The 21,559-nt window shown below is 48.6% G+C and overlaps 1 protein-coding gene across 2 annotated transcripts in view; it reads right to left on the bottom strand.

Moving 5' to 3' along the window:
* Positions 1-21,559, bottom strand: part of TTC21B (tetratricopeptide repeat domain 21B) — a 418,459-nt gene that overhangs the window by 386,251 nt on the left and 10,649 nt on the right. For both annotated transcript variants that reach the window (XM_063933597.1, XM_063933598.1), the window contains exons 2-5: positions 12,713-12,842; positions 12,506-12,616; positions 12,101-12,267; positions 5,531-5,653 (exon numbers count right to left, since the gene is read on the bottom strand). In XM_063933597.1, coding sequence (XP_063789667.1) covers positions 5,531-5,653; positions 12,101-12,267; positions 12,506-12,616; positions 12,713-12,842 — 531 coding nt within the window. The remainder of the gene's footprint in view (positions 1-5,530; positions 5,654-12,100; positions 12,268-12,505; positions 12,617-12,712; positions 12,843-21,559) is intronic.

The raw sequence follows: 21,559 nt of genomic DNA, 5'->3' as shown, positions 1-21,559 counted from the left end.
GCTGGTTCATGTGAAACGAAGAACCCACCTTTGGTAGAAATTGTTGACGAGTTCTCAACTCCGCTCTAACCTCATAGAAAATCAGATAGGGGCTTTTGTGAGACAAAGCCGCCAATTCGGACACCCGCCTTGCGGATGCCAAGGCCAGTAGCATGACCACTTTACAAGTGAGAAATTTCAACTCAACCTTTTGTAAAGGTTCAAACCAATGTGACGTAAGGAACTGTAACACCACGTTATGGTCCCACGGTGCCACTGGGGGCACAAATGGAGGTTGGATGTGTAGTATGCCCTTCACGAAAGTCTGCAATTCTGGAAGTGAGGCTAATTCCCTTTGAAAGAAAATTGATAAGGCCGAAACCTGCACTTTAATGGAGCCTAACTTCAGGCCCGCATCCACACCCGCTTGCAAAAAGTGGAGAAAACGCCCCAGCTCAAATTCTTCCGTAGGAGCCTGCTTGGATTCACACCAAGACACAGATTTTCTCCAAATACAGTTATAATGCTTCGCCGTTATCTCCTTTCTAGCCTTAAGTAGAGTGGGGATGACTTCGCTGGGAATACCCTTCCTAGCTAGGATTTGGCGTTAAGCTGCCATGCCGTCAAACGCAACCGCGGTAAGTCCTGGAACACGCACGGCCCTTGCTGTAACAGATCCTCTCTTAGGGGAAGAGGCCAAGGATCTCCGGTGAGTAATTCCTGAAGATCCGGATACCATGCCCTCCGTGGCCAATCTTAAACGAGTATCACCTGAACCCTTGTTCTTATGATCCTTATCACCTTCGGAATGAGTGGAAGTGGAGGGAACACATAGACCGACCAAAACACCCACGGCGTCACTAGTGCGTCCACTGCTATTGCTTGAGGGTCCCTTGACCTGGAACAATACGTCTGAAGTTTCTTGTTGAGGCGAGACGCCATCATGTCTATTTGAGGAAGTTCCCAACGACTTGTCACTTCTGCAAAAACTTCTTGATGAAGATCCCACTCTCCTGGATGGAGATCGTGTCTGCTGATGAAGTCTGTTTCCTAGTTGTCCACTCCTGGAATGAAGACCGCTGACAGAGCACTTGCATGTTTTTCCACCCAGCGAAGAATATTGGTGGCCTCCGCCATCGCCGCTCTGCTCTTTGTTCCGCCCTGGCGGTTTATGTGCGCCACGGCTGTGATGTTGTCCGACTGAATCAGGACGGGTAGGCCGCGAAGAAGCAGTTCCGCCTGCCGCAGGCCGTTGTAGATGGCCCTTAACTCCAGCACGTTTATGTGCAGACAAGCTTCCAGGCTTGACCATTTTCCCTGGAAATTTTGTCCCTGTGTGACTGCTCCCCAACCTCGGAGACTCGCGTCCGTGGTTACCAGAATCCAATCTTGGATGCCGAACCTGCGACCCTCTAGAAGGTGAGAACTTTGGAGCCACCACAGGAGAGAAACCCTGGCCCAGGGGAACAGACTTATCTTCCGGTGCATCTGCAGATGGGACCCTGACCACTTGTCCGGCAGGTCCCACTGAAACGTTCTTGCATGGAACCTGCCAAACGGAATGGCCTCGTAGGCCGCCACCATTTTCCCAAGCACTCGAGTGCAGTGATGAATCGACACTCTTGGCAGTTTCAGAAGTTCCTTGACCATGTTCTGGATTTCCTGAGCTTTTTCCTCTGCAGTTCGGTGTCCAGAATCATACCCAAAAACGACAGCCGAGTTGTCGGAAACAACTGCGACTTTGGTAAATTTAGGAGCCAGCCATGCTGTTGCAGCACCTGCAGGGAGAGCGCAACGTTTTTTAGTAACAGCTCCTGTGATCTCGCCTTTATCAGGAGATCGTCCAAGTACGGGATAATTGTGACCCCTTGCTTGCGCAGGAGCACCATCATTTCCGCCATCACCTTGGTGAAAATCCTCGGGGCCGTGGAAAGACCAAACGGCAACGTCTGAAATTGGTAGTGACAATCCTGAACAGCGAACCTCAGATACGCCTGATGAGGAGGATATATGGGGACATGTAGATAAGCATCCTTTATGTCGACTGACACCATAAAATCCCCCCCCTCCAGACTGGAGATTACCGCTCGGAGAGATTCCATCTTGAATTTGAAACTTTTCAAATACACATTGAGGGATTTCAAGTTCAGAATCGGCCTGACCGAGCCATCCGGCTTCGGGACCACGAATAAGCTTGAATTAAACCCTTCTCCCCGTTGTGACGGGGGTACCTCGACAATGACTCGCTGCTGACACAGCTTTTGTATTGCCGTACACACTACCTCTCTTTCCGGAAGAGAAGCTGGCAAGGCCGATTTGAAAAATTGGTGTGGGGGCACGTCTTGAAACGCCAGCTTGTATCCTTGGGTCACAATTTCCAGCACCCAAGGATCCAGGCCCGAGAGAACACAGACCTGACTGAAGAGCTGAAGATGCGCTCCCACCGGTGCGGACTCCCGCAGGGGAGCCCCAGCGTCATGCGGTGGATTTGGCAGAAGCCGGGGAGGACTTCTGCTCCTGGGAGCCTGCCACAGCTGGCGATCTTTTTCCTCTTCCCTTACCTCTTGCCACAAGGAAGGATGACCCACGTCCTTTCCGGAATTTCTGCGACCGAAAGGACTGCATCTGATATGGGGGCGTTTTCTTTTGCTGTGGAGGAACAAAAGGCAGAAAAGAGGACTTACCCGCGGTAGCTGTAGAAACCAGGTCCGCGAGGCCTTCACCAAACAAAACTCCACCCTTATAGGGCAGAGCCTCCATAGCCTTCTTAGAATCAGCATCACCATTCCATTGATGAGTCCACAACGCCCTTTTAGCCGAGACTGCCATGGCATTGGCCCTTGATCCCAAAAGGCCAATATCTCTCGCCGTCTCCTTCAGATAGACTGCAGTGTCCCTGATATGACCCAGAGTCAAAAGCACGCTATCCCTATCCAGGGTGTCTATTTCCGATGACAAGTTATCTGCCCACTTTTCAATCGCGTTACTCACCCACGCCGAAGCCACAGCCGGTCTGAGCAGCGTACCTGTCGTGACATAAATAGATTTCAAGGAAGCCTCCTGCTTACGATCAGCAGGATCCTTAAGGGTCGCCATTTCAGGAGACGGTAGCGCCACTTTCTTGGACAATCGCACCAGAGCTTTGTCTACCGTGGGTGTTGTCTCCCACCCAACCCTATCCTGAGAAGGAAACTGGTATGCCATAGCAATTCTCCTGGGAATGTGCCACCTCTTGTCTGGCGTTTCCCAGGCTTTTTCAAAAAGGGCATTCAGTTCATGAGAGGGAGGAAACGTTACCTCTGGTTTCTTCCCCTTATACATACAGACCCTTGTCTCAGGGACAGCGGGGTCTTCCGTGATATGTAACACGTCCTTTATCGCCACAATCATCTATTGAATACTCTTAGCCACCTTAGGATGCCACTTTGCATCATTATAGTCGACACTGGAATCGGAATCCGTGTCGGTATCAGTGTCAGCTATCTGGGTAAATGAACGCTTTTGGTTGGTTCTGAGAATCAGATTTGTCTAACCTCTTATGCAACAAAGCCACACTGTTATTCAACACACTCCACATCTCAACCCAATCAGCAGTCGGCGGTTCCGACAGAGTCACTCCTTCATTCTGTTAAGCTCTCACACTAACCTCCTCCTGGGAAGAGCATTCAGTTTCTGCCATGTCGACACACACGTACAGACACCCCCAAACACACTGGGCTAAAGGGGACAGACCTACAGTAAGGCCTTTCAGAGAGACAGAGAAGGAGTTTGCCAGCTCACAACCAGCGCCCCACCGGTCTGAAAAAGTCACAATGCCCCAGACCTATAAGCGCTTGTTTATATAAACAACCAACACCAATTTTATGTGCCCCCCCCCCCTTGTTTTTAGCACCCTGTTACTTGTGACGGCAGTGAAGGGCCAGGAGCAGCGTTTCTGCAGCAAGCTGTGGAGAGAAAATGGCGCTGGTCAGAGCTGAAGGACGAAGCCCGCCCCCTACATGGCGCGCTTCGGTCCCGCTTTAATTTTCACTGGCGGGGGTCTCCTAACAGTGCCAATGCACTGATACACTGTGCCAGTACCTTAAAATGAGGTTTATATTGCTGCCCAGGGCGCCCCCCCGCGCCCTGCACCCATGTAGTGCCTGTGTGTGCGGGAGCAATGGCGCGCAGCGGGACCGCTGCGCGGTACCTCAGGAAGACTGAAGACTTCTGCCGCCTTCAGACGTCTTCTTTGCTTCGGTTACTCACCTGTCTTCAATCTTCTGGCTCTGTGAGGGGGACGGCGGTGCGGCTCCGGGAACGAGCAGCTAGGCGACCCAAGTGATCAGACTCTCTGGAGCTAATGGTGCCCAGTAGCCTAAGAAGCAGAGCCTATCAACTCACAGAAGTAGGTCTGCTTCTCTCCCCTCAGTCCCACGAAGCAGGGAGCCTGTTGCCAGCAGTGCTCCCTGAAAATAATAAACCTAACAAAAGTCTTTTTAGAGAAACTCAGTAGAGCTCCCCTACAGTGTGACCAGTCTCCTCTGGGCACAGAATCTAACTGAGGTCTGGAGGAGGGGCATAGAGGGAGGAGCCAGTTCACACCCATTCAAAGTCTTATAGTGTGCCCATGTCTCCTGCGGATCCCGTTTATACCCCATGGTCCTTTTGGAGTCCCCAGCATCCTCTAGGACGAAGGAGAAATTTTAATGTTACTTTGTTACTAAGTCACGCAAGTTACATCCCTGATATGCACACTGTCCACTGGAATTACAGGCCAACTTATACATAAACTCTAAGAATATATTGTTGTGGAGAGAGCTGTGATCATAAATGGGTTAGCAATTAATTTGCAATGGACACTTGGTAGCACCATATGAATAAAATATAAGAAGAATTTGAGGCATATTCCCAAATTATAAATTTTTTCTTTACTTATGAGATAAAATGAGAAAGACTTTATTTACTGAAACTAGTTTAGAGTTACTGCAATGCCCATAAAACACTAGTAATGCAATGCATTGTCTCTTTCTTTTAGTATAGTGGACCCCAAATTTCTACCATATCAAAGTGCAAAAACTGTAATATATACACATACACACATATGCAGTTATAGTGCAGTGTTTTCCAAAAGACCACAGACGTTTCGATCCCAGTTCCAGATGCCCTATGTGCATCTTAGCAGTTCTTTATCTTATTGTGACAACGCTGACATTGTGTATCTTCTGTTTCACCTTGATAATGGTCCCGGAGTGGGACCAAAACGTTGGTGGTCTTTTTTTTGGGAACTGGTATGTGAATATCTCTACTTTTGTCAATAAATGTATTTTGCTTGTTGAAGAGTTTCAAGTCAGGAGAGTGCTATTATTTCCACTCTGGGGAAAACACTGCACTGTGCTGTACTGTGGGTCCCCCTCTTAGGTGGGTTGGCTCTGATCAGGCACCCCAGCTGCTGCCCAGGTTAGGTGAGAGTGCGGGACATTCTGTGTACATATCTATATATATAAAACACATCAGCAGAAAGATGTCCACAAATGTTACTTTTCCTGTAATGCAACCGGTGAAACCCTACCTTCCCCATCATAGCGAATGCATCCATTCCATCATGCAGTCCTTCCTCTAAGTACTTCAGAGCCTTTTTAGCATAAGCTTCTCTCCCACAGGACAAATCAAGCCATCCTTTTAAAATCAATCCCTGTAAAACCAGACAAGCTAATTTCATTTCCTCTCATCAGACAATAAAAAAATAAGTTTTTACTTACCGGTAAATCTATTTCTCGTAGTCCGTAGTGGATGCTGGGGACTCCGTAAGGACCAAGGGAAAAGACGGGCTCCGCAGGAGACAGGGCACTCTAAGAAAGAATTAGGACTACTGGTGTGCACTGGCTCCTCCCTCTATGTCCCTCCTCCAGACCTCAGTTAAGGAAACTGTGCCCGGAAAAGCTGACAGTACAAGGAAAGGATTTTGGAATCCAGGGTAAGACTCATACCAGCCACACCAATTACACCGTATAACTTGTGATAACTTACCCAGTTAACAGTATGAACAACAACAGAGCATCAGACAACCTGACGCAAACATAACATAACCCTTAGTTAAGCAATAACTATATACAAGTATTGCAGAAGAAGTCCGCACTTGGGACGGGCGCCCAGCATCCACTACGCACTACGAGAAATAGATTTACCGGTAAGTAAAATCTTATTTTCTCTAACGTCCTAGTGGATGCTGGGGACTCCGTAAGGACCATGGGGATTATACCAAAGCTCCCAAACGGGCGGGAGAGTGCGGATGACTCTGCAGCACCGAATGAGCAAACACAAGGTCCTCCTCAGCCAGGGTATCAAACTTGTAGAATTTTGCAAACGTGTTTGAACCCGACCAAGTAGCTGCTCGGCAAAGCTGTAATGCCGAGACCCCTCGGGCAGCCGCCCAAGAAGAGCCCACCTTCCTTGTGGAATGGGCTTTTACAGATTTTGGATGCGGCAATCCAGCCGCAGAATGAGCCTGCTGAATGAATCGTGTTACAGATCCAGCGAGCAATAGTTTGCTTTGAAGCAGGAGCACCCAGCTTGTTGGATGCATACAGGATAAACAGCGAGTCAGTTTTCCTGACTCCAGCCGTTCTGGCTACATAAATCTTCAAAGCCCTGACTACATCTAGTAACTTGGAATCCTCCAAGTCACGAGTAGCCGCAGGCACCACAATAGGTTGGTTCAAATGAAAAGATGACACCACCTTCGGCAGAAATTGCGGACGAGTCCGTAATTCTGCCCTGTCCATATGGAAAACCAGATAGGGGCTTTTACATGACAAAGCCGCCAATTCTGACACACGCCTAGCCGAAGCTAAGGCCAATAGCATGACCACTTTCCACGTGAGATACTTTAACTCCACGGTCTTAAGTGGCTCAAACCAGTGAGATTTCAGGAAACTCAACACCACGTTAAGATCCCAAGGTGCCACTGGTGGCACAAAAGGGGGCTGAATATGCAGCACTCCCTTTACAAACGTCTGAACCTCAGGAAGAGAAGCCAGTTCCTTTTGAAAGAAAATGGATAGGGCCGAAATCTGGACCTTTATGGACCCTAATTTTAAGCCCATAGTCTCTACCGACTGTAGGAAGTGAAGGAACCGGCCCAGCTGGAATTCCTCTGTAGGGGCCTTCCTGGCCTCACACCAAGCAACATATTTTCGCCATATACAATGATAATGTTTTGCTGTCACGTCCTTCCTAGCCTTTATCAGCGTAGGAATAACTTCATCCGGAATGCCTTTTTCGCTAGGATCCGGCGTTCAACCGCCATGCCGTCAAACGCAGCCGCGGTAAGTCTTGGAACAGACACGGCCCCTGTTGCAACAGATCCTGTCTGAGAGGCAGAGGCCACGGGTCCTCTGTGAGCATCTCTTGCAGTTTCGGGTACCAAGTCCTTCTTGGCCAATCCGGAACAATGAGTATTGTTCTCACTCCTCTTTTTCTTACGATTCTCAGCACCTTGGGTATGAGAGGAAGAGGAGGAAACACATAGACCGACTGGAACACCCACGGTGTTACTAGTGCGTCCACAGCTATCGCCTGAGGGTCTCTTGACCTGGCGCAATACTTTTGTAGCTTTTTATTGAGGCGGGATGCCATCATGTCCACCTGTGGCAGTTCCCATCGATTTGTAATCTGTGTGAAGACTTCTTGATGAAGTCCCCACTCTCCCGGGTGGAGGTCGTGCCTGCTGAGGAAGTCTGCTTCCCAGTTGTCCACTCCCGGAATGAACACTGCTGACAGTGCTTGCACGCGATTCTCCGCCCAACGAAGAATCCTGGTGGCTTCTGCCATCGCCACCCTGCTTCTTGTGCCGCCCTGGCGGTTTACATGAGCCACTGCGGTGATGTTGTCTGATTGAATCAGCACCGGTTGGTTGCGAAGCAGAGGCTCCGCTTGACTCAGGGCGTTGTATATGGCCCTTAGATCCAGGATATTGATGTGCAGACAAGCCTCCTGACTTGACCACAGCCCTTGGAAGTTTCTTCCCTGAGTGACTGCCCCCCACCCTCGGAGGCTTGCATCCGTGGTCACCAGGACCCAGTCCTGTATGCCGAACCTGCGGCCCTCGAGAAGGTGAGCACTCTGCAGCCACCACAGAAGAGACACCCTGGCCCTGGGGGATAGGGTGATCAGCCGATGCATCTGAAGATGCGATCCGGACCACTTGTCCAACAGATCCCACTGAAAGTTCCTCGCATGGAACCTGCCGAAGGGAATGGCTTCGTATGACGCCACCATCTTTCCCAGGACTCGCGTGCATTGATGCACCGACACTTGTTTTGGTTTTAAGAGGTCTCTGACCAGAGTCACGAGCTCCTGGGCCTTCTCCTCCGGGAGAAACACCTTCTTCTGGTCTGTGTCCAGAATCATGCCCAGGAAGGGCAGTCTCGTCGTAGGAATCAGCTGCGACTTTGGAATATTCAGAATCCAGCCGTGCTGTTGTAACACCTCCCGAGAGTGTGCTACGCTGATAAGCAACTGCTCTCTGGACCTCGCCTTTATGAGGAGATCGTCCAAGTATGGGATAATTGTGACTCCTTGCTTTCGCAGGAGCACCATCATTTCCGCCATTACCTTGGTAAATATTCTCGGTGCCGTGGACAGACCAAACGGCAACGTCTGGAATTGGTAATGACAGTCCTGTACCACAAATCTGAGGTACTCCTGATGAGGTGGATAAATGGGGACATGCAGGTAAGCATCCTTTATGTCCAGAGACACCATAAAATCCCCCTCTTCCAGGCTTGCGATGACCGCTCTCAGCGATTCCATCTTGAACTTGAACCTTTTCAGATAAATGTTCAGGGATTTTAAATTCAATATGGGTCTGACCGAACCGTCCGGTTTCGGAACCACAAACATTGTGGAATAGTAACCCCTTCCCTGTTGAGGGAGGGGAACCTGTACCACCACCTGCTGGAGATATAATTTGTGAATTGCCGCTAACACTACTTCCCTTTCTATGGGGGAAGCTGGCAGGGCCGATTTGAGGTAACGGTGAGGGGGCATCACTTCGAATTCCAGCTTGTATCCCTGAGACACAATCTGTATAGCCCAGGGATCCACCTGTGAGCGAACCCACTGGTGGCTGAAATTTCGGAGACGCGCCCCCACCGCTCCTGGCTCCACCTGTGGAGCCCCAGCGCCATGTGGATTTTGTGGAAGCCGGGGAGGACTTCTGTTCCTGGGAACTAGCTGTATTGTGCAGCTTCTTTCCTCTACCCCTGCCTCTGGCAAGAAAAGACGCACCTCGGACTTTCTTGCCTCTGTGCGATCGAAAGGACTGCATTTGGTAATACGGTGCTTTCTTAGGTTGTGAGGGAATATATGGCAAAAAATTTGACTTCCCAGCCGTAGCTGTGGAAACTAGGTCCGAGAGACCGTCCCCAAACAATTCCTCACCCTTATAAGGTAAAACCTCCATGTGCTTTTTTGAGTCGGCATCACCTGTCCATTGCAGAGTCCACAGGACCCTTCTGGCAGAAATCGACATTGCATTTATTCTAGAGCCCAGTAGGCAAATGTCTTTCTGGGCATCCCTCATATATAGGACAGAGTCTTTTATATGCCCCAGGGTCAGTAATATAGTATCCTTGTCCAAGGTATCAAGTTCCTCAGACAGAGTATCTGTCCATGCTGCTACAGCACTACACATCCAGGCCGACAAAATTGCCGGCCTCAGTAGGGTACCTGAATGTGTATAAACGGACTTCAGGATACCCTCCTGCTTCCTATCCTCAGGATCTTTTAGGGAGGCCGTATCCTGTGACGGCAGGGCCACCTTCTTAGATAAGCATGTCAAAGCTTTGTCTACCCTAGGGGAGGATTCCCAGCGTAACCTGTCCGTTGGCGGGAAAGGATACGCCATAAGTAACCGTTTGGAAATCTGCACTTTCCTATCAGGAGAATCCCAAGCTTTTTCACATAACTCATTTAACTCATGTGAAGGGGGAAAAGTCACTTCTTGCCTTTTTTCCCCAAACATATAAACCCTCTTGTCAGGGACCGGGTTTACCTCTGAAATGTGCAATACATCCTTCATTGCTATAATCATGTAGCGGATGGCTTTAGCCATTTAGGATGCAACTTTGCATCATCGCCATCGACACTGTCAGAATCCGTGTCGATATCTGTGTCAACAATCTGGGATAGTGGGCGCTTCTGAGACCCTGACGGCCTCTGCGCTGTAGGATCAGGCATGGGTTGAGACCCTGACTGTCCCAAGGCTTCAGCTTTATCCAACCTTTTATGCAAGGAGTTTACATTATCATTTAACACCTTCCACATATCCATCCAATCAGGTGTCGGCGCCGTCGGCGGCGACCCCACATTCATCTGCACCTGCTCTGCTTCCACATAGCCTTCCTCGTCAAACATGTCGACACAATCGTACCGACACACCACACACACAGGGGATGCTCTATTTGAGGACAGAACCCCCACAAGGCCTTTTGGAGAGACAGAGAGAGAGTATGCCAGCACACACCCCAGCGCTATATAACCCAGGAATTACACAGTAACTTAGTGTTTACCCAGTAGCTGCTGTATTAGTGATTTTGCGCTAAATTTATGTGCCCCCCCTCTCTTTTTACCCTCTTTCTACCGTGATTCTGCAGGGGAGAGCCTGGGGAGCTTCCTCTCAGCGGAGCTGTGGAGAGAAAATGGCGCTGGTGAGTGCTGAGGAAGAAGCCCCGCCCCCTCAGCGGTGGGCTTCTGTCCCGCGATTTTGTGTAAAATAATGGCGGGGGCTCATGCATATATACAGTGCCCAGCTGTATATATGCTCTATTATGCCAGGACGTACTCAATTGCTGCCCAGGGCGCCCCCCCCCTGCGCCCTGCACCCTACAGTGACCGGAGTGTGCGGGTTTAATGTGGGAGCAATGGCGCACAGCTGCAGTGCTGTGCGCTACCTCATATGAAGACAGGAGTCTTCTGCCGCCGATTTTGAAGTCTTCTTGCTTCGCTCGCCGGCTTCTGTCTTCTGGCTCTGCGAGGGGGACGGCGGCGCGGCTCCGGGATCGGACAACCAAGGGTGAGTTCCTGTGTTCGATCCCTCTGGAGCTAATGGTGTCCAGTAGCCTAAGAAGCACGACCTATCCGCAGTTAGTAGGTTTGCTTCTCTCCCCTCAGTCCCACGTAGCAGAGAGTCTGTTGCCAGCAGATCTCTCTGAAAATAAAAAATCCTAATAAAATACTTTCTTATTAGCAAGCTCAGGAGAGCTCACTAAAGTGCACCCAGCTCTGTCCGGGCACAGATTCTAACTGAGGTCTGGAGGAGGGACATAGAGGGAGGAGCCAGTGCACACCAGTAGTCCTAATTCTTTCTTAGAGTGCCCTGTCTCCTGCGGAGCCCGTCTATTCCCATGGTCCTTACGGAGTCCCCAGCATCCACTAGGACGTTAGAGAAATGTCTATTCTGCTAGGATTCCTTCTGAACGAATACGATTCTGGAAGTCCACTACATAGTCATTTGTGAGGTTACTCTGACATATAACATTACCTGTGTTGAAGAAAAATACTTACAATGTTTGTCTTCCTGTTTTGTATATGTACGAGTACAGGGCATTCATACGGTCACACAGTTTGTAACATGTGTAATATGGATAAAACGGAGCGTGGGCATGTTTATATGGTTTCAAAACTTTGCCTAGTGTCATGGCTGCTATCAATCAGGAGTATATAACTAAGTGCAGTCCCATTTCTTTCCTGTTTTTGTATTAAAATCTAGCTGGAAGCCTTCCCATAGTCTCAGCAATATAATGAACTGAGATACTGTATCAAACCCAAATATATTTTTCAGTGTGAAGTAGCTAATCATTTGCACTGCATTCCTGCATGTCATTAGTTTTATTTAAAGGCACAGGCAGTGATTCAATTGTAGGAGGTGGTTATGAAGTGCTGTCAGCATGATGGTACTTCTCGACCACCAACATCACAAATTTTCCCTCGTATCCCAGAGAGGTGCGGGAATACTGACATTGTAAATGGCTCTATACTCTACCACCAGATGCGTAACCAAACATTGCGGCCACGCATCACAAAGTATTGAGCATGGGGCATCGGCCACTGGAACATATGACAGAGCAGCATGACTTACATCTCTGTTACCATTGGATATTTTGACCATCCTGTCAACATATTCTCGGGCTTTATCATGTCGCCCAACATGCCAAAGGAACAGCCCAGCATAATATAAGGCTCTGTGACCCGCTGTCTTCCGCTGATCCTTCATTCTCATTTCCAGATCCTGAATGGTTTCTCTGTCTACGCAAAAGTAAAGTCATTTATTCAATCTTCAGCTGTTCAAATTATTATTGATAGTTAGATAGATATTAAATACAAGTGTCTTTACGTACCACTAAGTTTAAATATACAGCTACTGTACACTACAGAAGTTATTTGAATGTAAACTCAGGTACAGAATAAAATATATATATTTGAGAATGATTAGATTCATGGCCGGGAGTAATGATAAATTATAAAGGTAAATTACAATGTTTACCTGGATGTGAACTTTTCTTGTGAGCATAAATTAAAGCCATAATAGAACATAGTGAAATATCTGACTTGTCCTTTATGGCTTCTAGTTCACGGATGGACTCAGACACCTGATCTGTGGTGAGAAAAGTATATATATTATTTGGAGATCAAAATTAAATTTTCTACAAAGAATTGGGGATAACAGAGAATTTCAGCAAAGGGCTATTACCTTCCATTAACAAGCCAAAGGCCCGGAAAAAAAGGAATACAGGATCGTTAACATATTCCTTGAGACCCTCATTAGCCGATGTCTGTACATGATGAAAATACTTTTCCTGGCAGTAGTAATTTATTAATGCCTAAAAAAGAGGAAACCGTTACTGCAGAACAGTATGTTTTATTTTTCTGGAAATCCTTAGACAGTAACATTTACATTACTAATTTAAAAGCTCATCATTGAAGTGTTATCCCGGAATCTAAGTAGAAGCATGGTAAAAGCTATGATTAAAATGATTGGAAAATATCTGTATAACGAATAAAAGCTGTCCCGCAGAACTGCTAATCCAAACATTATCGTTAGATTTATGCTGTTTGTGTCTAGAGTGCCGCACCTAGTGACTGTATATCATTGGATAACCTGTGAAGGCACCTGGCAAAGATAGATTGAATTCTCTGGGCAAGATGCATCAAGCATTATATTATAGAAGTGATGCATCCTGCAACTCACCGCAAGCATACCGGCGTTTACTAACGCTGTATGCTTGAAAAAATAAGAATTTACTTACCGATAATTCTATTTCTCGGAGTCCGTAGTGGATGCTGGGGTTCCTGAAAGGACCATGGGGAATAGCGGCTCCGCAGGAGACAGGGCACAAAAAGTAAAGCTTTACGATCAGGTGGTGTGTACTGGCTCCTCCCCCTATGACCCTCCTCCAAGCCTCAGTTAGGTACTGTGCCCGGACGAGCGTACACAATAAGGAAGGATTTATGAATCCCGGGTAAGACTCATACCAGCCACACCAATCACACCGTACAACCTGTGATCTAAACCCAGTTAACAGTATGATAACAGCGGAGCCTCTGAAAAGATGGCTCACAACAATAATAACCCGATTTTTGTAACTATGTACAAGTAATGCAGATAATCCGCACTTGGGATGGGCGCCCAGCATCCACTACGGACTCCGAGAAATAGAATTATCGGTAAGTAAATTCTTATTTTCTCTATCGTCCTAGTGGATGCTGGGGTTCCTGAAAGGACCATGGGGATTATACCAAAGCTCCCAAACGGGCGGGAGAGTGCGGATGACTCTGTAGCACCGAATGAGAGAACTCCAGGTCCTCCTTAGCCAGGGTATCAAATTTGTAGAATTTTACAAACGTGTTCTCCCCCGACCACGTAGCCGCTCGGCAGAGTTGTAATGCCGAGACCCCTCGGGCAGCCGCCCAAGAAGAACCCACCTTCCTTGTGGAGTGGGCTTTTACCGATTTTGGCTGTGGCAGGCCTGCCACAGAATGTGCAAGCTGAATCGTACTACAAATCCAGCGAGCAATAGTCTGCTTAGGAGCGCCCAACTTGTTGGGAGCATATAGTATAAACAGCGAGTCAGATTTCCTGACTCCAGCTGTCCTTGAAATGTATATTTTTAAAGCTCTGACAACGTCTAACAACTTGGAGTCCTCCAAGTCGCTTGTAGCCGCAGGCACTACAATAGGTTGGTTCAGATGAAATGCTGACACCACCTTAGGGAGAAAATGCGGACGAGTCCGCAGTTCTGCCCTGTCCGAATGGAAAATCAGATATGGGCTTTTGTAAGATAAAGCTGCCAGTTCTGACACTCTCCTGGCCGAAGCCAGGGCTAGTAGCATGGTCACTTTCCATGTGAGATATTTCAAATCCACAGTTTTTAGTGGTTCAAACCAATGAGATTTGAGAAAGTCCAAAACAACATTGAGATCCCACGGTGCCACTGGAGGCACCACAGGGGGCTGTATATGCAGCACTCCCTTAACAAAAGTCTGGACTTCAGGAACTGAAGCCAATTCTTTTTGGAAGAAAATCGACAGGGCCGAAATTTGAACCTTAATAGATCCCAATTTGAGACCCATAGACAATCCTGATTGCAGGAAATGTAGGAATCGACCCAGTTGAAATTCCTCCGTCGGAGCACTCCGATCCTCGCACCACGCAACATATTTTCGCCAAATGCGGTGATAATGTTGCGCGGTTACTTCCTTCCTTGCTTTAATCAAAGTAGGAATGACTTCTTCCGGCATGCCTTTTTCCTTTAGGATCCGGCGTTCAACCGCCATGCCGTCAAACGCAGCCGCGGTAAGTCTTGAAACAGACAGGGACCCTGCTGAAGCAAGTCCCTTCTCAGAGGTAGAGGCCACGGATCTTCCGTGATCATCTCTTGAAGTTCCGGGTACCAAGTCCTTCTTGGCCAATCCGGAACCACTAGTATCGTTCTTACGCCTCTTTGCCGTATAATTCTCAATACTTTTGGTATGAGAGGCAGAGGAGGAAACACATACACCGACTGGTACACCCAAGGCGTTACCAGCGCGTCCACAGCTATTGCCTGCGGATCTCTTGACCTGGCGCAATACCTGTCCAGTTTTTTGTTGAGGCGAGACGCCATTATGTCCACCATTGGTCTTTCCCAACGGGTTACCAGCATGTGGAAAACTTCTGGATGAAGTCCCCACTCTCCCGGGTGAAGGTCGTGTCTGCTGAGGAAGTCTGCTTCCCAGTTGTCCACTCCCGGGATGAACACTGCTGACAGTGCTATCACATGATTCTCTGCCCAGCGAAGAATCCTTGCAGCTTCTGCCATTGCACTCCTGCTTCTTGTGCCGCCCTGTCTGTTCACATGGGCGACTGCCGTGATGTTGTCCGACTGGATCAACACCGGTTTTCCTTGAAGCAGAGGTTCTGCCTGGCTTAGAGCATTGTAGATTGCTCTTAGTTCCAGAATGTTTATGTGAAGAGACGTTTCCAGGCTCGACCACACGCCCTGGAAGTTTCTTCCTTGTGTGACTGCTCCCCAGCCTCTCAGGCTGGCGTCCGTGGTCACCAGGATCCAATCCTGTATGCCGAATCTGCGGCCCTCCAATAGATGAGCACTCTGCAACCACCACAGAAGAGATACCCTTGTCCTTGGAGACAGGGTTATCCGTTGGTGCATCTGAAGATGCGACCCTGACCATTTGTCCAACAGATCCCTCTGGAAAATTCTTGCGTGGAATCTGCCGAATGGAATTGCTTCGTAAGAAGCCACCATTTTTCCCAGGACTCTTGTGCATTGATGTACAGACACCTTTCCTGGTTTTAGGAGGTTCCTGACAAGCTCGGATAACTCCTTGGCTTTTTCCTCCGGGAGAAAAACCTTTTTCTGAACATCATCCCTAGGAACAGCAGACGTGTTGTCGGAATTAACTGGGATTTTGGAATATTCAGAATCCACCCGTGCTGTTTTAGCACTTCTTGAGACAGTGCTAATCCCATCTCTAGCTGTTCTCTGGACCTTGCCCTTATTAGGAGATCGTCCAAGTATGGGATAATTAATACGCCTTTTCTTCGAAGAAGAATCATCATCTCGGCCATTACCTTGGTAAAGACCCGAGGTGCCGTGGACAATCCGAACGGCAGCGTCTGAAACTGATAGTGACAGTTCTGTACGACGAACCTGAGGTACCCCTGGTGTGAGGGGTAAATTGGAACGTGGAGATACGCATCCTTGATGTCCAAGGATACCATAAAGTCCCCTTCTTCCAGGTTCGCTATCACTGCTCTGAGTGACTCCATCTTGAACTTGAACTTCTTTATGTACAGGTTCAAGGATTTCAGATTTAGAATAGGTCTTACCGAGCCATCCGGCTTCGGTACCACAAATAGAGTGGAATAATACCCCTTTCCTTGTTGTAAAAGGGGTACCTTGACTATCACCTGCTGAGAGTACAGCTTGTGAATGGCTTCCAAGACCGTCACCCTGTCGGAGGGGGACGTTGGTAAAGCAGACTTCAGGAAACGGCGAGGTGGATCCGTCTCTAGTTCCAACCTGTACCCCTGAGATATTATCTGCAGGATCCAGGGATCTACCTGCGAGTGAGCCCACTGCGCGCTGAAATTCTTGAGACGACCCCCCACCGCCCCCGAGTCCGCTTGAGAAGCCCCAGCGTCATGCTGAGGCTTTTGTAGAAGCGGGGGAGGGCTTCTGTTCCTGGGAAGGAGCTGCCTGTTGCTGTCTCTTCCCCCTTCCTCTGCCTCGTGGCAGATATGAATATCCCTTTGCTCTCTTGTTTTTAAAGGAACGAAAGGGCTGCGGTTGAAAAGTCGGTGTCTTTTTCTGTTGGGGAGTGACTTGAGGTAAAAAGGTGGATTTCCCGGCTGTAGCCGTGGCCACCAAATCCGATAGACCGACACCAAATAACTCCTCCCCTTTATACGGCAAAACTTCCATATGCCGTTTTGAGTCCGCATCGCCTGACCACTGTCGCGTCCATAAACTTCTTCTGGCCGAAATGGACATAGCACTTACCCGTGATGCCAGTGTGCAGATATCCCTCTGTGCATCACGCATATAAAGAAATGCATCCTTTATTTGCTCTAAAGACAGTAAAACATTGTCCCTATCCAGGGTATCAATATTTTCAATCAGGGACTCTGACCAAGCTACCCCAGCACTGCACATCCAGGCTGTCGCTATAGCTGGTCGTAGTATAACACCTGTATGTGTGTATATACTTTTTTGGATATTTTCCATCCTCCTATCTGCTGGATCTTTAAGTGCGGCCGTCTCAGGAGAGGGTAACGCCACTTGTTTTGATAAGCGTGTGAGCGCCTTGTCCACCCTAGGAGGTGTTTCCCAGCGCGCCCTAACCTCTGGCGGGAAAGGGTATAAAGCCAATAACTTCTTTGAAATTAGCATTTTTTTTTATCGGGGGCAACCCACGCTTCATCACACACCTCATTTAATTCATCTGATTCAGGAAAAACTATAGGTAGTTTTTTCACACCCCACATGATACCCTGTTTTGTGGTACCTGTAGTATCAGCAATATGTAACGCCTCCTTCATTGCCAAAATCATATAACGTGTGGCCCTACTGGAAAATACGGTTGATTCGTCACCGTCGCCACTGGAATCAGTGCCTGTGTCTGGGTCTGTGTCGACCGACTGAGGCAAAGGGCGTTTTACAGCCCCTGACGGTGTTTGAGGCGCCTGGACAGGCACTAATTGATTGTCCGGCCGTCTCATGTCGTCAAACGACTGCTTTAGCGTGTTGACACTATCCCGTAATTCCATAAATAAAGGCATCCATTCTGGTGTCGACCCCCTAGGAGGTGACATCCCCATATTTGGCAATTGCTCCGCCTCCACACCAATATCGTCCTCATACATGTCGACACACACGTACCGACACACAGCAGACACACAGGGAATGCTCTTAACGAAGACAGGACCCCACTAGCCCTTTGGGGAGACAGAGGGAGAGTTTGCCAGCACACACCAAAAGCGCTATATATGACAGGGATAGCCTTATAATAAGTGCTCCCTGTATAGCTGCTTTAATAATATAGTTTTGCCACAATTTTGCCCCCCCTCTCTTGTTTTACCCTGTTTCTGTAGTGCAGTGCAGGGGAGAGCCTGGGAGGCTTCCTGACCAGCGGAGCTGTGTGAGGAAAATGGCGCTGTGTGCTGAGGAGATAGGCCCCGCCCCTTTTTCGGCGGGCTCGTCTCCCGCTCTTTAGTGGATTCTGGCAGGGGTTAAATATCTCCATATAGCCCCCGGAGGCTATATGTGAGGTATTTTTAGCCAAAAAAGGTTTTCATTTGCCTCCCAGGGCGCCCCCCTTCCAGCGCCCTGCACCCTCAGTGACTGCCGTGTGAAGTGTGCTGAGAGGAAAATGGCGCACAGCTGCAGTGCTGTACGCTACCTTAAGAAGACTGAGGAGTCTTCTGCCGCCGATTCTGGACCTCTTCTCGTTTCAGCATCTGCAAGGGGGCCGGCGGCGAGGCTCCGGTGACCATCCAGGCTGTACCTGTGATCGTCCCTCTGGAGCTAATGTCCAGTAGCCAAGAAGCCAATCCATCCTGCACGCAGGTGAGTTCACTTCGTCTCCCCTAAGTCCCTCGTTGCAGTGATCCTGTTGCCAGCAGGACTCACTGTAAAATAAAAAACCTAAGCTAAACTTTTCTAAGCAGCTCTTTAGGAGAGCCACCTAGATTGCACCCTTCTCGGCCGGGCACAAAAATCTAACTGAGGCTTGGAGGAGGGTCATAGGGGGAGGAGCCAGTACACACCACCTGATCGTAAAGCTTTACTTTTTGTGCCCTGTCTCCTGCGGAGCCGCTATTCCCCATGGTCCTTTCAGGAACCCCAGCATCCACTAGGACGATAGAGAAATAATCAAAAAAGACAGGTCTACCGGTAGGAGCTATCCTTTGGGCTATTTCACACGCAACGGTTTTGACCGGATGGCAAAAAGCCAGACAAACTTTGTCCAGTTTTTTACCGTCCGGCAGTCCCTTACACACACTCCGGGTTTGTGCTGCGTTTAATGCTGTGCGTATGCGCAGCAGCAGTAGCAGCTGCACAAAAACCTAGTGTGTGTGTGTGTGTGTGTGTGTGTTAAAGAACACATTCACACACTCCAGTGCCTCCAGGGACGGCATGCGCATCAGCAGTGGCACAAAAACTCGGTGTGTGTGAAAGAACACATTCACACACACAAACACACACACACACACACACACTTCAGTGCCTCCAGGGACGGCATGGGCAGCCGTCCTCTTCAGTGGATAGATCCGGCTGCTACAGGGCGACCGTGCCGTCCCCGTGCCGTGTGAAATGGCTCATCTGGCTTAAGTTTTGACTGCAATCCCGGCACGGCAAACAGCCGTCCGGGAGTTTTTTTATGACAGTCAAAACCGCAGTCTGTGAAATAGCCCTATGTGATACAAGGACTTCCGGGTTTATGACCAGGAGTCCTTCTGCGCATGCTCTGGATGACACAAGCGCCACAGGGGACACTGGGAGGGATCCCTCTCAGTGCACTTTGCAAAAAGAAGCCCATGGACTTCTATTAGGCAACGCCATCTATAGATGACGTGCAAACCATGTCTAAGCTCCTGAATGTATCACAGTCCGCAGCTTGGTGCATATGAGAAATGCAGAATAACCTCACAAAACATAATTTTCTGAAGTTTGACTGCATCATTTTTACCTGTGATTGATACTGCCCTTAGTGACACCCTGCATACAATTTTATATACACAAGCTGTAATATATATTATATAGATCTCTCTCTCTCCCCCACAAAGTAAATCCACATCTCCTCGTATAGTGTGGCACTCGAACTCCAATGAAAACACAGACACTGCATCACTGCTGTAGTTCAAAGTTTCAACCATGTAGATTGAAACGAAAATCTACATGATTGAAACATTGAACTAAAGCAGTGATGCCAATACGGCAGACGGGCGACCCGGCGGCGGGGGGCAGGTGACGGGGGGGGGGGGAAGGGGGGGGGGGGGGGGAGTTAAGTTTCTTCACTCCCCTCGTCACCATAGCAATGAATGCCATTATGGACGATATTGTCCATATTGGCCTGCATGTTTAAACGAGCCGACACTAGCCATGAATGAGCGCGGGGCTGCGCATCGTTCATCGCTGGTGCCTACACACTGAAAGATATGAAGGGTATCTCGTTCATTAATGAACGAGATCGTTCATATCTTTCACTGGTATCGACCAGTGTGTAGGGCTCTTAAGAGTTTATCAAAATTGCTTATCAGTAGTCTGAAAGTGCATACACACTTGCCAAGAAAAAGGAGATTTATGGTAAGACTTACCATTGTTAGATCTCTTTCTGCGAGGTACACTGGATTCCACAGGGAATAACATTGGCGGTGTAGAGTTGGATCTTGATCCAAGGAACCAACAGGCTAAAGCTTTGACTATTCCCAGGATGCACTGCACCACCTCGTCTATATCCCTGCACTGGAGCTATGTTTTGTTAACCAGTCCAATGCAGTAGCAGGTAAAAGAGACGACAGTAGTTAGTAGCCACAGATAACCACATTCTCAGGAGAAGGTACCAGCGGCTAATGCCATACAAACCAAAAGAAGCTAAGTGCGTCAGGGTGGGCGCCCTGTGGAATCCAGTGTACCTCGCAGAAAGAGATTTAACAATGGTAAGTCTTACCATAAATCTCCTTTTCTGCAGACGGGTACACTGGTATTCCATAGGGAATAACATCGGGGATGTCCTAAAGCAGTTCCTCATGGGAGGGAACGCACTATAGTGGGCACAAGAACCCGGTGTCCAAAGGAAGCATCCTGGAAGGCGGAAGTATCAAAGGCATAGAACCTGATGAACGTGTTCACTGAGGACCACGTAGCCGCCTTGCACAATTGTTCTAGGGACGCGCCACGGCGGGCCTCCCAAGAAGGTCCAACAGACCGAGTAGAATGGGCCTTGATAGTAGCAGGAGCTGGAAGTCCAGCCTGTACATAAGCTTGTGCAATCACCATTCTAATCCATCTGGCCAAGATCTGCTTATTCGCAGGCCAGCCAAGTTTGTGAAAACCAAAAAGAGAGAATCAGATCACCTAAGAGAGGCGGTTCTCTTTACATATATAGAGAGCCCGTACCACATCCAAAGACCGTTCTTTGGAGGACAAACCAGGAGAGATAAAGGCCAGAACCACAATCTCCTGGTTAAGGTGGAAAGACGACACCACCTTAGGCAGATAACCAGGGCAAGTTCTAAGAACAGCAAGGTCACGGTGAAAAATCAGAAAGGGTGACCGACAGGATAATAGCCAGCAAAAATAAGACCTTAAGTGTAAGCCAACATTAAGGTCCACAAACTCAAGAGGTTCAAACGCAGACTCTTGTATGGCATCCAGAACAACCGACAAATCCCAAAGGAGCCACAGGAGGGACATAGGGAGGCTTAATCTGTAAAACACCCTGAGTGAAAGTATGAACATCAGGCAAAGATGCAATTTTTCTCTGAAACCAAACAGACAAGGCTAAAATATGAACCTTGAGGGAGGCCAGCCGA

Source organism: Pseudophryne corroboree, chromosome 7 (assembly GCF_028390025.1).
Source record: "Pseudophryne corroboree isolate aPseCor3 chromosome 7, aPseCor3.hap2, whole genome shotgun sequence".
Classification (NCBI taxonomy): domain Eukaryota; kingdom Metazoa; phylum Chordata; class Amphibia; order Anura; family Myobatrachidae; genus Pseudophryne; species Pseudophryne corroboree.
Note: the sequence above shows the minus strand (reverse complement) of the source record. Positions and strands in the feature narration are given on the sequence as shown.